Source organism: Oncorhynchus tshawytscha, linkage group LG03, assembly GCF_018296145.1.
Source record: "Oncorhynchus tshawytscha isolate Ot180627B linkage group LG03, Otsh_v2.0, whole genome shotgun sequence".
Taxonomy (NCBI): Eukaryota; Metazoa; Chordata; class Actinopteri; order Salmoniformes; family Salmonidae; genus Oncorhynchus; species Oncorhynchus tshawytscha.
This window is the reverse complement of record NC_056431.1, coordinates 41,954,876-41,971,145: the sequence shown is the minus strand read 5'-3', so window position 1 is coordinate 41,971,145 and position 16,270 is coordinate 41,954,876. Positions and strand designations below refer to the sequence as shown.

General features: G+C 46.7%; 1 protein-coding gene across 10 annotated transcripts in view; it reads right to left on the bottom strand.

Annotated features, from left to right (window-relative positions):
* LOC112235792 (plakophilin-4) overlaps positions 1-16,270 on the bottom strand; it is a 129,209-nt gene that overhangs the window by 23,779 nt on the left and 89,160 nt on the right. For all 10 annotated transcript variants that reach the window (XM_024404333.2, XM_024404325.2, XM_024404341.2 and 7 more), the window contains 5 exons: positions 14,130-14,340; positions 12,406-12,538; positions 9,314-9,527; positions 3,356-3,539; positions 2,419-2,536 (listed from right to left, as the gene is read on the bottom strand). In XM_024404333.2, the coding sequence (XP_024260101.2) occupies positions 2,419-2,536; positions 3,356-3,539; positions 9,314-9,527; positions 12,406-12,538; positions 14,130-14,340 (860 nt within the window). The remainder of the gene's footprint in view (positions 1-2,418; positions 2,537-3,355; positions 3,540-9,313; positions 9,528-12,405; positions 12,539-14,129; positions 14,341-16,270) is intronic.

The following is a 16,270-nucleotide window of genomic DNA, read 5'->3' as shown; positions in this document are numbered from 1 at the left end:
GAGAGAGACAGAGATAGACCGAGAGAGAGACAGAGATAGACCGAGAGAGAGACAGAGATAGACAGAGAGAGACAGAGATAGACCGAGAGAGAGACAGAGATAGACCGAGAGAGACAGAGATAGACCGAGAGAGACAGAGATAGACCGAGAGAGACAGAGATAGACCGAGAGAGACAGAGATAGACCGAGAGACAGAGATAGACCGAGAGACAGAGATAGACCGAGAGACAGAGATAGACCGAGAGACAGAGATAGACCGAGAGACAGAGATAGACCGAGAGACAGAGATAGACCGAGAGACAGAGATAGACCGAGAGACAGAGATAGACCGAGAGACAGAGATAGACCGAGAGACAGAGATAGACCGAGAGACAGAAATAATGCATGCAGAGCAGAATTAGGCCGATACCCACTAATTATCCAAATCCAGAAAAGAGCCGTTAAATTCTATAACCACCTAAAAGGAAGCGATTCCCAAACCTTCCACAACAAAGCCATCACCTACAGAGAGATGAACCTGGAGAAGAGTCCCCTAAGCAAGCTGGTCCTGGCGCTCTGTTCACAAACACAAACACACCCTACAGAGCCCCAGGACAGCAGCACAATTAGACCCAACCAAATCATGAGAAAACAAAAAGATAATTACTTGACACATTGGAAAGAATTAACAAAAAAACAGAGCAAACTAGAATGCTATTTGGCCCTACACAGAGAGTACACAGCGGCAGAATACCTGACCACTGTGACTGACCCAAAATTAAGGAAAGCTTTGACTATGTACAGACTCAGTGAGCATAGCCTTGCTATTGAGAAGGGCCGCCGTAGGCAGACATGGCTCTCAAGAGAAGACAGGCTAATGTGCTCACTGCCCACAAAATGAGGTGGAAACTGAGCTGCACTTCCTAACCTCCTGCCCAATGTATGACCATATTAGAGAGACATATTTCCCTCAGATTACACAGATCCACAAAGAATTCGAAAACAAATCCAATTTTGAAAAACTGGGTGAAATTCCACAGTGTGCCATCACAGCAGCAAGATTTGTGACCTGTTGCCACGAGAAAAGGGCAACCAGTGAAGAACACACACCATTGTAAATACAACCCATATCTATGCTTATTTATTTTATCTTGTGTCCTTTACCATTTGTACATTTTTAAAACACTGTGTATATATATATATGACATTTGTAATGTCTTTATTGTTTTGAAACTTCTGTATGTGTGATGTTTACTGTTAATTTGTATTGTTTATTTCACTTTATATATTCACTTTATATATTATCTACCTCACTTGCTTTGGCAATGTTAACACATGTTTCCCATGCCAATAAAGCCCTTGAATTGAATTGAATTGAGAGAGGAGACAGAGAGAGGAGAGACAGAGAGAGAGGAGAGACAGAGAGAGAGGAGAGGAGAGAGAATAGAGAGAGACGGAGAGGAGAGAGAATAGAGAGACGGAGAGGAGAGAGAGAATAGAGAGACAGAGGAGAGAGAGAGGGAGAGAGAGAGTGAGAAGAGGGATAGAAACAGAGTGAGAAGAGAGAGACAGCATGAGAGAGAGAAGAGAGAGGGAGACAGAAAGAGCGAGAGAATAGAGAGTGAGACGAGAGAGAGAAAGAGAAGAGATAGAGACAGAGTGAGAGAACAAAGAGTGAGACAATAGCAAGAGAGAGAAAGAGTGACAGAGAGAGAGAAAGGGGGAGGGAAGAGATCTTAATCAGCACACTATACATCATAAGAGGTTTGTCCCATTGAAATAGTGATCAATAAGCCAAGCAAGCCTCTCTTGTGAGTGAGTGAGTGAGTGAGTGAGTGAGTGAGTGAGTGAGTGAGTGAGTGAGTGAGTGAGTGAGTGAGTGAGTGAGTGAGTGAGCAAGTTGTGCAGGCCTGGTGTCATCTGTAGCAGTGTAAATTAATTAGGTATGAGAGCCACACTGTGTTAACAGATTAAAGTGTCTCCACTTAGAAAGGGAGATCTGGGCTCTGACAAATGGGTTTAATTCTTTACTCTTTGATGCCCATACAGTGGTATTTGTTCAGTAGATCACTGAGGTAATGAATGCACAGGGTGCACGTCCCAAATGGCACCCTATTCCCTTTTACTATAGTGCACTACTTTTGACCAGGACGCATAGGGAACAGGGTGTCACTTGGGACACAGAGAAATCAAAAGAGGGAATATTTGAAGGGGAAATAATTAACCGGAACAGCTGGCAGTCTATGAACTGTAATTGCGTGCTATTAACATTGTACACATACGGGTTGATAAAAAGGCCTTCCCAATCAAGTTAGTGAGCTGTGCAAGGAAATGAGTGAGAAACGATGAAATCATTCGAAACCGGTAGGGTAGGTGTTGCCCTTAACCCCTACAGCTGCCTGCCATAGTGTGACCGTGTGTGCACGTTTGTGCACAGACCTTGCTGTCGAAGTCCGAGGTGTTGACACAGGCCTTGATGACGTAGAGTAAGGAGTCCACCAGCCCCTCACAGGAGCGCATCTGTTTTCTAGCCTCCTCCCCCGCCGAGCTCAGGTTCCTATGAAACGACACACACTTTTCAGGACACAGCCGTATGGCCCTACAGCACATACAAACACCCAAATAAATCACAACGTACACAAACAGCCATGGAAAAATAGGCAAGGCTGGGTCCCAAAACGGCACCCTATTACCTATTTAGTACACTGCTTTCAACAAGGCCCCCAAAGGCTTTTGGTCAAAAGTAGCGCACTATAAAAAGGGAACAGGGTAGCATTTGGGAAGCAGATGAAACAGTGTTTGTGTTTGTTCCCGTAGCGCAACGCTGGCGTGTGTTTTATGGGTTTGACTTGCTCCACCCCATCCATAATGGATTAGGCTCTCTGGTTGGCCTGAGCGATGCCATTACGAGTGTTTTTGAGCGGGGGAAATGAGAGCCTAGCCGAGTGCGCTCAGAGACACCGTCGCCAGTTAGAGACCAAACTTCTAGCAGCTTCCCAAATAGGAACCTACTCCCTACATTTGACCCGGGCCCATAAGGGAGCCATTTGGGATGCATCCATTGCCTTCAAAACGAGGGCACCGGCAGGGTGGCTAGAGAGCGAGAATAACCTGTACTACAGCTGGGTTGCAGAGTGATTATACTTACTGGGCAACCATAACATAATACCCATCTACGCCTTGCATTATGGGTGGGTGGATCAACAGACACCACATTGAATCTGTAAGTTCACAGCCTTCTAATTCTGTGTATTTTGTTTGTACATTTTCTTTACCACACTAAATACAGTCAGAGATTACCAGGCCATGCTTCATTTGCAGTAGCTTTAAAACATCCAGAAGGGGGTGGTAGCATCAAGCTCAAAATGTCCATTACCTCAGACAGCCACTTGTGTTCCTCAGGACCAGAGACGAGTGGAACTTGAGCTTGTGGTCATTGTCAAACGTCGTACTGCTCCATCCAGAGTGAGGTATGATCACACTGTTTGTCAGAGTAGTTAAGGCATCCCGAATGATTGTCATCTTGACGGAATCACAGGAGGACAGGTTCCACAGCACCCCTGCAGAGAAGCAGGAGGGACAGGAAAGGGGGGGGGGGCACATTAGAGAGAGAGAGACCGGCCCACCAACCCCTGGTTGTGTCAGCTGTCGTGTGCAGTTAGGCTAGCCCTCCAGAGCTGCCAAGATCCAGGGGCTTTTTATAGCTCAGTACCACACAGGGAGAAGAGGGGATCAGAGGAAAAATAATAGACCTCATATAACAAATGAAAGCCATCCGCCAGCAGAACAGAGACGTCAGGCATCCGCATCAAGTAGGATCTTAAAAAGCTTTAGATATCCTCAAGGCAAGTGAGGAAGAAATGTCTCTCTTGAGATGAACACAAGACACCACAAGATACTGGCTCAACGCATCATCTGGATAATGCAACATGTCTCCCGATATTCTGTAATAATTGTATTAGTTTCAAATGTACTTAGGGTAACCAGTAATAGTCCTAGTAACATTTGCGATGGAGGCACTCTTTGATTCTGCATCTGCTCCAGATAAAAGAACGTGCTACACGCGGGTTCAACTCAGATGGCTGTTCCCGGAAGGAGAAAACACAGGCCGATTTCTACAGGGCAGCAGCTCAGCTCCTGTCTAACCACAGAGAGAGAGAGAGAGAGAGAGAGACTCATAGAATGCATCCCAAAATAGGACCCTTTTCCCTATTTAAACGCGCTACTTTTGACCAGAGTCCAATGCCACCCTATTCCCTATGTAATGCACTACTTCTGACCAGATCCCTATGGGAACCCTATGGGCCCTGGTCAAAAGCAGTGCACTATACAGGGAATAGGGTGCCACTTGGGAAGCACCCATAGTTACTACCTCTAAGACTGCAGGCACAGCAGTGGAGATCTATCTATACCCCCACTGACTGGCTGATCTCTTTGGATGTGTGAGGATAGGAAAGCATGGGATGGGAGTGATGCCTGGTGTGTGTGTGTTTGTTTGTTTGTGTGATCTTCGTCGCTTCCTTGAGCTCTCCTCTATCCACCCCAGTGTTTATGTATCCTAGCCACTGTTTGTTTTCTCGCCAATTAAACCAATGGAGGTCATCACACCCATTACTACAGCCCAAGGGCGATTCCTAAAGAGGATGCCAGCAAGGCATAACAGACAGCCAGGTATCCCTATCTGTCGAGTTCCCCAGTTCAATACAAGGTCCATTCACACTTTAATGAAATAGCGGCAATAACAACCTTACAGCCGTTACTATCATGGGGGTCCAAAACCGTCGCAGCTTGGCCCGAGCGACCCATGAAAGCGTCTCTCCACGGTTAACATCTGCACCTGCCAGTGCCGTGTGAGGCTTCATCCCGCAGGTGTAAGCTCACCTAGAACGTGTATTCTCAGGCCCTGTTATTCATTTCAATCCAACCCCTCTGCGGTGACTTAGTGCCGCTCTCTACTAGCTTAGCCTTTGCCTTGGCTTTCTTCGATGGCAAACTCCCTTCGAGAACTCCCTTGGGATGAGAGCCTCGTAATGTAGTGATAATATGCGCGCGCACACACACACACACACACACACACACTCACACTCACACACTCACACACTCACACACTCACACACTCACACACTCACACACACACACACGGCTAGAATAAAGCACCCAGGCAAACTGAAATGATCTAGGTCTGTCTCCCTCGCCCCCTAAAGCTCTACTTGAAGAAACAGCCTTTAAACTGGCCCTGTTCTGCAGTCTTTTGAAACTTGGGATAAAATCTGCAGCAGAGTCCAGTGAGGTGTGACTGACAGTTGTCTCTATAAAGCCCAGCGATTCCCATGTGTCACATTTGAGAGTCTGATGGAACCGCCTGTGTGAATTGTGCACGGAGGCTTGAGCTCTCAGCTTGGTCTGGTCTCAGTTCTTTATACTGTATGTATACCAGAGGAGGCTGCTGGGGGGAGGACTCCTCCTAATAATAGCAGGAACCGAGTAAATGGAATGGCAACAAATGCATGGAGACCTTATGTTTTGATGTATTTGATACCGTTCCACTTCAGCCATTACCACGAGCCCAATTAAGGTGGCGCCAATTAAGGGGACGCCAACCTCCTGTGATGGATATGTTAGCCAGGCACGGGAACACTAGCCCAATGTAAACGAACACCCGAGCTGGAGAGGCAATACGCTGTGACACGGGAGCCAATCCTCGAAAGACATATCATTTGACTGTGGCCTAGATTTATAAAGTTAGGGAGTGTGTGTGTGTGTGTGTGTGTGTGTGTGTGTGTGTGTGTAAGAAAGAGAGTGTATGTGCACTTGTTTGTGTGAAAGAGAGAGCAATAGGGGAGGGGAGTGTGTGTGTCTCATAGCTTGGCTAAAGGGCTCCATTCCGCCCCATAACGAATCCACTGCGCTTGTTATTCAGTTACTGTCTGCAGGGATGAGGTGCTGAAGCCAGGACAGCCATTATAGTACCCTGGGCTTAAGCTGGCGCGGCTTAGACGTTCAACCGCTACCGATTGGCCAGAGTAAGGGTGCGGTGGGTGTGGTCGGGTATTAACAGGCTCTGATTGGGCAGATTAATGTGCGTCGATCAGGCATTCGTTGGCTCCGAGAGCGAGCGATTTAGAGGGGCATGTGTGCTGGCGTGCTGTGGAGCTGGTATGAGCGTGCAGATCCATTGCAATGCCAGACCCAACAGTATCAATAATCAGATGAAGTGGGGGGAGGGGCTGGATAGCAGTTGCTAAGAGGCCGGGGGCCATATGTTGACCTGGCCCTGCATCCCAAATGCCACCCTATTCTCCCTACAGAGCGTACTACTTTTGAACACGGCCCATAGAGACATTGGGTGCCATTTGGGACAGTCCCGTCTCTGGTCAAAGCCCAGGGTTTGCTCTAACATGCACAATCAAAAATCAAGACTAGCTCTGACAGGGTTATTCTCCTAGGCCAGTGGGGGACAGAGGGGAAAGGTGGTTAGTACTATGAGTTTAGTTGTCCCCCCCCCAGTCCGTCGGGTGTGGCTGACCACTACAGTATAACTGTGTGCCTGAGGTCTCAGTGTATTTCCACAGCGGCTGCAGGGTGAGCTAGGTGACAATCTGTACTCTGCCCTACATCTGAGGAAATAGATGCTTTGCAGCAGCTCCAGTGTGCCTTCCTTGATGAGCTCTGTTCAATTTCAAAAAAAGAACACTGCCCAGGAGATGAGCACAGCGGGGCGGTTTTCCCCATCAGCACGCTGGAAACACACACACAAGGTTAGGCTTGTAGCTGACTGTCTCCTGAACTCCTACACATAGGTACTTCTATTCGAGGGGAGCCTCGTCAACATAGGAAAGCAGGAGCAGATTCCACACATGCACACTAATGTAATATAATGTACTGTCATTTTGTTCCATCCCAGGTTGTGTGTATCGCTGCTCCCGGTGTAGGCAGTCATTGTAAAATAAGAATTCGTTCTTTAACTGACTTACCTAGTTAAATAAATATTTGCGACAGCAATGATAAGTGGGGTCACATACGGATAGACTGTGTTCTAGGACAGGGCCGTTGAGTGTGTGTGTGTGTGTGTGTGTGTGTGTGTGTGTGTGTGTGTGTGTGTGTGTGTATATAGAGAGAGGCTGTGATGACACAGTTCAGGGCCAAGCTGGTCCGTCCGTAGGGGCCAGGTGACACCTGTACTGCCACTGGGGTGACGACAACCAGGGGAGGCCTGTCCCTTTAATCTCAGAGGGCTTTTGAGGACAAGCCAATAACCACAACAGCTGCTATGGGAATCAGGGACCAGGGCTAGATTGCTTCACACGTCCCCACAAAATGACCCCCTGACCTGGGTAGAAAAGAGAAGAGAGGGGGCTCCTCCTGCTACCGTAGTGGCTCACATGGAGCACAGCTGATGATCCCACTGGAATAAAGGACCACTGACTTACCGGGGAGCAGATTAAACATGTCCTGCCAGTAAAGCTCAGAGGTGGACAGGCTGAGTGCACTCTGGTAGTCTTTTACCATACAGCACATGGCTCTTTTCAAGGGTAAAAATATGTCAGAGGGGTGTTGGTGAGAAAATGCATCCCAAATGGCACCCATATGGTTCCGGTCCAAAGTAGTGCACTAAATAGGGAATAGGGGACCATTTGGGATGCACAGCCTAAGTCCTGTCAGTCCACATTGGCTTTGGCCAGCAGGAAGTGCGGCAGAAGGCTCCGTCTCAATTGTTCTGATTGGTCGTGATTATCCAGAGGGGACGGTGTGATCACCGACCTTCTTAAATTGCATGGTATTCTGGGTCCTCAACTGCCAATTAGCCGTTTATTTTTTTCACACACACAGTCATAAGAGGTACTCACAACACATCAAAGCAATTTAGTCCAAGATTTGTACGACACACATCTGCATTGAACTGGCCTCCCTTTTGAATGAGAATGGATTAGACCGGCAAGAAGTGACCGCAATGCCAGTGATTCTATCCCCCCTTACTCCCTTCTGTTATAGACTGCATGTGGCTCGGATTCGTTAGTTCCTTAATTCAACCCATCAGCAAAGATTTTTCATAACTAACCCAAGATAGACCACAGCCTGTCATTTCCAATGGGATCACATTCATCATAGTGGGCAGAACAAGCAAGGTGGGCAGAGCCAAGCACGAGCTAGCGAGATCCTATTGGCGTGTTCTAGCGTGTATTTGCGCATTTCCATTAGGGACCGCCTACTCTGTTGTGCAATGACTCAATTCGTCCTTCAACTCCTAGACAACACAATATGTAGAAACTTTGGCATAGGGCAAAGTCTACAAAAAAACTGTGTCCAAACTTTGTCCACTCTCTCAAAACTGTATTGAGATCAGACGTTTCATCGATGAGAACATTTGCAGAACGTCAGCCAAAATCTCTCTCGCTACCATCTTCTCCCACTGCGCTTCCTCTCATCACCATTTGGTGGTGAGTGGAAATGCCAACCGGATGCTTCAGATTTATACAATCGTGAAGCATGTTTTCAGTGCCGAGGAGACCCGAAGAACAATTGTCTCTTCTTTCTCCTTTGGAGTTCACCGTGCTCTGAGAAAAATCCAAACAAACACCAACTTGATTGACACGAGACTCGAGCCACATCTCCACTTCACTTCCACAACGTATCACTACAGAACGGAGCAATTGGATTCTGCACTGTGGTAGAGGTAGAGCTAGTCAGAGTAGAGCATGGAGCTGAGCTGTACACAAACAGCTGATTCAGCCACCTTGGCAAATGGCACCCTATTCCCCATGGGTCCCGGTCAAAAGTAGTGCTGCATATAGGGAATAGGGTGCCATTTGGGATCATGTGTATTCTGTCCCCTAGTATCTGTCATTCAACTCAGGGGATTGGAGTTCCTCACATCCAATGACTAATGCCAAACGACTGACGAAGCGGACTGGCAAGGCTGGCAGGCAGGCGAGAAGATTAATAATTGAACAGCTCTACTTTAGGTTGTGTAGTAATGTTCCTGTCCCACAAAAAAACCCAGTAGCGGAACTCTAGTGGATTTGATTTGGGCAAACGTCACTGAATAATGGATGAGTGAAATAATGTGGAACTGTGACCACTGCAAATACACGAGAGGGCAGAGAAAGAGAGAAAGAGAGAAAGAGAGAAAGAATAGCACACAGATCCGGGCTGTGGGAAGGCACGCTCCGTGGAGTTCTAGGGTTAAAAAGGGCCATTTGAAATAAACGCCATTTCTTACCCAGAAAAATCTGGGAAAAAACAAGACAGAGTAAATTCACCAACGTGCGCACACACACACACACACACACACACACACACTGAATGCACCACGCGGACACACTCTCTCTCTTACCCGTGACCAGCTCTCTCACTTCAGCGTCTACAGTCTTCCTCAGCAGTCTGAGCAGAGCGGGGACGCCACCTGCGTTTCTCACGGCCACCTTGTTGTCGTCCGTGGCTTTCCCGTAGACCAGGTTCCTCAGAGCTCCACAGGCGTTCCTCTGGACCTCCAGGGTTTTGTGGTCCAACAGGTCCACCAGGTGTTTGATTCCCCCTAGACGGCACACCTAGAGGGTGCGGCGAGTCATCAAGAAGGCCTTGAGCATAACTCATTGGTTTGTGCAGTAAAACACCACGAGAATGACAAAACGGTGAGGACAGAGGTTCAGTCATGCAGGATCAATGTCACAAATATTTGATAAGGAACTGAACATGGATTGAGCAGGAACGTGTAGTGACTAAGTTCTGAGTATCGCACTGACAACATAAATCTGTGCTTTGTATTTATTCATGTAAGGGATGCGGAGAATAGATACCAATGGCTTTCTTATAACAGATGAAAGACACAGAAAATGTACTGCATATCTTCAGCGATCGCATAAAATGCCTAAACGATACACTGAGTATACCTAACCTTCCTAATACTGACTTGCCCATTCACCCTCTGAATGGCACACATACACAACCCATGTCTCAATTGTCTCAAGGCTTAAGTCCTTCTTTAACCTGTCTCCTCCCCTTCAGCTACACTGATGGAAGTGGATTTAACAAGTGACATCAATAAGGGATCATAGCTTTCACCTGGTCAGTCTATGTTATGGAAAGAGCAGGTGTTAATGTTTTGTATGTTCAGTGAAGCCACTACTGATCTTAAGAGATCAGCTTTTCTAGCCGGCAACTCCGGTGACAGTACCAGCACCCTGTGGAGCTGTGAAATTCCAGAGGGAGCTGGGGTGGAATGGAGTCGCCACCCCTGCCCAGCCAGGGAGGGAAAGAGAGAGAAGGAGAGAGCCTCTGCAGCAGCATAGTCTCTCAAAGCCTGGGTGAATCTCAATTGCATTTCCTTGATTCCTCAAGTCCTCTGTCATTGGCCCCTTCTCAAAATGCATTGCAAGAAAATATCTGAGGTTCCTCCCGTACGTTATGAGAAGGAGACGAGAAGGGAGGACGTGAGGAATCAAATAAATACAATTGAGATTCACCCCTAGGGTTGTTACAGTGACCGTAATACCGCCACACCAGCGGTCATGAGTCCTTTTATTTTTTATAAATGTGTAAAAATTTCAAAAACCTGTTTTCACTGTCATTATGGGGTATTGTGCATAAAAATAAATGTTATCCATTTTAGAATAAGGCTGTAATGTAACAAAATGTGGATGGGAAGGGGTCTGAATATTTTTCGAATGCACTGTATTTATTTCTAAACATTCCTAATAATAAGCACATTTCTTTGCTTACAACATGGAAATTAACCATGGAAAAAGTGTCCATTTGCAATTTAAGTATATAGACGATGTGTCTTTTTTTTGTGGTTTATTTTACCCCCTTTTTCTAGGGGGGGAAGATAATTCTAACCATTAAAATGCAGCTATATAAAAAAAAAAGCATGACATGCATAAATCGCATTTGCGGTCACCTTTTGAGAACAGTGTTTTCCCGCTAATTGATTGCATGTTGGAACATTCGCGCTTATAGCCTACTGCCGTATGTGCATTGCTGAGCTTATAACGTGAAGAAAGCGACAGGAAATGTTCTGATCTGTTGCGTCAGCCTCACATCGTTTTTTTGTTTTTTTTAATAGTTTGATGCGAGTGGTTGCATTCATTTGGGATCTATCGCATCCCACAACTGTCCTAGAGTTTGTTTGGAATATTTATTCTCACAGAGTAGGACAAGTTGACAAACTTCTGTACTATGGGGGATAGGAGATTGACATACTGTAGGCTAGTGCTTTTGCTGTTTGTTAGGCCTATCTTGTTGGCTGAGTAATTTGGGAACTTTCTTGTAGCATCTTCAATGTGCGCCTCGGAATTCGATAAGGACGCGCACAGTCGCGTCCCCGATGTGTCCGTCTTCACTTGTAGCCTACTTTGGAGCTAAATTGCCTGTGAGAAGGACTTGATCACGTGAGGCTAATAAGAATTAAGATATCTGAAAGAGCCATGTGAGTGAAAGGTGCTTCGGAGCACGGCGATTGGCAGCCGGGAGAAGGGAATTCTAATTATTATATTCAACCCGAGGGCACATTGGGCTCTCTTTGGTCGCAAGGCATAGAATGATTTATGGGGCATTACGTCCACACAAGGGGGATGCCGCTGGGAAATTTGAGGCCTGGTGAGAATATTATCAAGTGCTTGTCGAATTGTGAATGAAAGACTGATGACGTGTGTGCAGCCTGCGCAAGAAACAACGCAGAACTCGTGCCTTTCATGCAACTTCGCATCATGCCGCCTTAGAATGTATTCAAAATGAAAACATCTAGCCCAACGTTTGTGTCACAACTAAAGTTGCATTAATATCCCTAAACTAAGCATATAGGAGGACCTGTTTCTTCGTTAACCGCTCAGCACAGAACAGCCGCATGTGCGCATCACGTCGGAAATCATTTGGAGAAAATAGCCTTTCTATTTTATTCGGCTATGTTCAATCGTATCCTTCATGCTATAAAATATTGCCAACGGAATCCTAAGCAAATCTTGTCTGCTAAATTAACTAGTGTAGCCCACAGCCATATGGCATAGCCAGATCAGGACCTAACATAAGGACAACTCAGACTATGCTATTCTGTTCTTCTGAAATAGGCTACATTTCCTTCATATCACGTTTCTTTAGATCGGTCTAAAATAAATAACGGATTTAATGTGAAGGTGTAGGCTATGTTACATGGACTCGTTTGACTTTTTTCAAAATGTAGATGTTCCAAAGGTCTGCATTAGTGGCTTTTAGGCGAAGCGTGGAAGTCAGGAGATGCCAAACGTGTTGATGTTCATTAAACGGTCATTTACCATGAGACCAGCCATTATTTACATGACAATCACTGGCTGACAGAATGTCATGACTTCCACATCCCTATCCCTCCCCCCTTGTGATGGGCAGCACATCACAGTGATTTGCATGCTGGGGACTGACGAAGGATCTGGGGGGAGCAGTGCGTACGTAATGTACCTCCGCCTTGACTCGATTATCTCCGAAGCACAGGTGCTGCAGGTATGCGGCGGCGTTGGCCTGCACCGAGGGGAACTGGTGCTGCAGCATATGAATGACCTCGGGCAGCTCGGGGTCACGCCAGGCAAACTCCCTGGAACACAGACAGAGAGATATCAGACACACACGCGCACAGAGACACACACAAAGCAGTACAACGTCAGCACACAGCTATATCCACTCACGGTCCACAGGGCTGGGGAACACGGCTACACGTTTCAAGCACCAGGAAATGACATTGACATCTATTACACTGCAGGACTGTTGCTTTTCTCCCGATATATAAAAAAGGCTTTCACTCCGGTTTCATTTGTAAGACCAGAAGGCATGTCTTGCCTTTTGGAGTCACTGCGATGAGCTTCTCCTGACTCATGAGGCTGTCTAAAAAGACATTGACTAGAACGAATGACCTTTGTCACAAGAGAAAAGAGTAGATATTACCAAGTCTGCTTCTGGTTCAGAACTTGTATTCATCTCTGACTGCCAAAAAAAACTCTTCTGACTTAGCGGAGTATAGAAAAGGAGAGGAAATGAGAAAGTAGGAAAGTGGGGTGCACATCCACATTGTGACAGAATTGGCTGTGTTGATGTGTGAGGTGTCGGCTGTAACGCGCCTGCCCTTGCCTCAGCGTGTTACGTGAAGCAAGACGCCAGTCCAATCAAATCAAAAATACAATTTTCTTCTAAATTACCCCGGGGACACAAAAAGTTGATACCATCACCACTGCTACATGTCATCCGTTTGGCAGTAGAGACTCAGTTGATGAAACATGCCTTTTCTTAGTGCAGGTGCTTTTAGGCCTGCCTCTGGATTGCGACCCAAATGGCACCCTACTCCCTTTATAGTGCACTACTTTGGCCAGGGACCATAGCCACTATATAGGGGAGAGTCAGGAGGCACCCTTGGTCTGAGCATGGTCTGCTGTGAAGAGCAGGCAGGGAGGGAGGCCTGCTGTCACCCTCTCACTGCTCTCAGCTAGAGCAGGACTCCGGGTGTGAACAGCACTCCCAAGGTCAGGGGTTCAGCGCTCCGGGTCCACAAACCCAGCCATGCTTACATAGTACACACGCCTCTGTAGCAAGAGCAGACGCAGCAGTTCACTGAATCAGGGGGTCCTTTGTAGAGTGGTCCGTCTAGCCATTTGTGCAGGAAATGAAAACCTCTAGTGTATTCAAGGTTTTCCACTTAAATGTTACTTGATTTGCCAAAACAAAAAAATGTATCAACTCCTACAAAAAAAAACATTAATTATTAATTATTAATTATTACCATTAATTAATTATAATCCACATAATAATTCACATTTCCTGTTGCTGCGGGATTATTTTCCTGCTGTGGCAAACTTGGCTCAAATTAAAATCCGACATCTGTATCTTAATGGCTAAGGCTCTGGATGGCTGCCCAGGGGGCTGTGTGTGTGTGAACAGTAACACTAGTGTTGACCCAGCAGTATATACAGTAGTAGCCCCGTAAGCAAGGTTAGAAGCACTGTTAAAACCCAGTGAATGACAAGGGAGGGATGAATTAGTCGGAACCAAACCGTTCAAAACAGGGAGGGATCTGTCAGAATTCGTCCAATAAGAAACGGATGTTTCCGTTTTACGGTGCAAAGTTTTGCTAAGGTGCGGACTAATGACAACGACCCAGCGCTTGTAGCTTAGTGGCTTAGAGCCTAGTGCTTTACCTTGGGTCCTTCTGGATGCTGTCTATGGAGGGCGAGCGGGTGGCCCCGTCATCCATGACGACTGGCTGCCTGACGTAGTTGCCCTCGGAGGGCCGGTACTGAGCCAAGCGGTAGGGCTCTGCGTACGTGGCCGCCGTGTTCAGAGCGTAGTTGCTTCTTTGGTACGTCATGGCACTACGCTGGCTGGAGGTCCTCTGGAGGGTCCCCACGCCTGAGAGACCAACGAAAAACAACTCAGATTGATATCGAACAAGACAAGTATACAGCAGCTACCAGACCTCATCTACAACTCCCTGGGCTAGTGAAGATTAGCAGTGTTTTTTCAAACCTTTTTCACCTCAGAAAATGTGACCAAAACAGAACCCCTTTTCTCTGAATAGTGCACTACTTTTGACCATGGCACATAGGGCTCTGGTTAAAAGTAGTGCACTCTATAAGGAATAGGGTGCCATTTGGGACACACCCCGAGGCGTGCTGACCAGAGCGGAAAACACTAGGCTTTTTGACTCGCACACACCGTTTCTTCCAATCTGGATCCACTTAATGAAAGAGGGTAAAATGGTGCTCCCATGATTCCACACTACTCCTCCTTCAAAAAGGGACCGTTTTGTTGTTGTCGTTTCGTTCATTAACGATGTAGGACTGAGCAAGCCAGATCCTGCAGGTTTTTTCACAGGGCTCGTCTGCCTTGTAATAGGTGATCCAGCAACACACCTCCTCTCATCCCTCTCTCCTCTCCTCCCTGCTTCAGTGTGGCCTGAGGCCAGTGAGCCCTGGCTATATCCAACACAGGAATAGACGCACAGTCCTCCCTCTTTAGGTGAAACAGCGGCAGTGCTAAGCTAACACACCAACAGGATATCCTTCCATCCAGGCCAGGGTAAATATTTAGTCTGCCATAATTTTAACTGTGTCATCGTCCTTAAACAATGTCTATTTTTCTGCCCCTCTCCCCTCCTTGCGTTGTGATATTTTGACCTAGTTTCTAGCACAATATGCCCTACATACTCTCACACACACACACACACACACACACAGCCTGCCTTCCTGCTCCGAACAAACAGAGCAGAGACCATGTGACTGCTGCTCTCCTTCCCTCCGGTCAGATCTCTATTCTGCCATGCTGCAGGGACTGGGCCTGCACACAGCGCACACACACACACACACACACACAGTCCCTCCTACAAGAAACAACACGTCAACTTGAAGCTGCACTCCAAAAATAAAAAATGCTCACATCAATACCTCTATTTGGCAGTTTATAGGCCAGATCTGTGATATCATGATGACACGCTACTAAAATCCTCTTTAAAAAAAAAAGCTACATCCATCTTTTAAATGTCATACCCGACCTCTGCGACTTGCTTTTTTTGCAACAGGGATCGATATTTCCATTTAGCATAAAAACCTTGGTTGTCACTCCCCAAAAAATACAGACCACCAGAAATACTGTAGATAAAGAATTTATGGAAAGAGAACTGGGGGAAAAGTCCATCAAAATTGAATTTCACACTATAACAAAGGGTGCTTGGGGATCAAATTAGATTTTTTATTTCAAATGATCTTCGGTAAAGACTCCAAACAACCTTTTTTGCCTTCCTCTCAATATAGCCGGGCCGCGAGCGTAACATGGGTGCTAATCGTTATCTGAAAGGAGTCGTCTTCTGAGCATCAATACCATTTATTACTGAACTTATCAGTCCGTGAGGATCTCACGTCTGCTGTAAAGAGGATGCTAAATGGCTGTGTGCTGGAGGAGCGATGATAGAATTCTAACATCCAAACCCAGCTGGCCATGGCTACCTCCCAAATAGAGCCCTGTTACCTATAAAGTACACAAGGGATAGCATACCCTACTTTTGGGCCCCGGTCAATCAAAAGTGTCGAGCACTTAAAATAGGGAGTAGGGTGCCATTTGGGACGCTGACTCTGTGTGGACACGCTGCTGTTCCCTGGCCCCTCATCCCTCTTCTCATTATGAGTGTGACACACAGGTAATTGACTCCTTTGTGGCTGGCGTATCAGCCCATGCCTGTCTCCTTCCTCTCCTGTCTCAGACCCATCTCTGACGAAGGAGGGAGGAAAGGAGGGCAAGATAGGTAGACTGGCAGGCAGTCTGGCTGGGCTGGATGGCTGTCTGG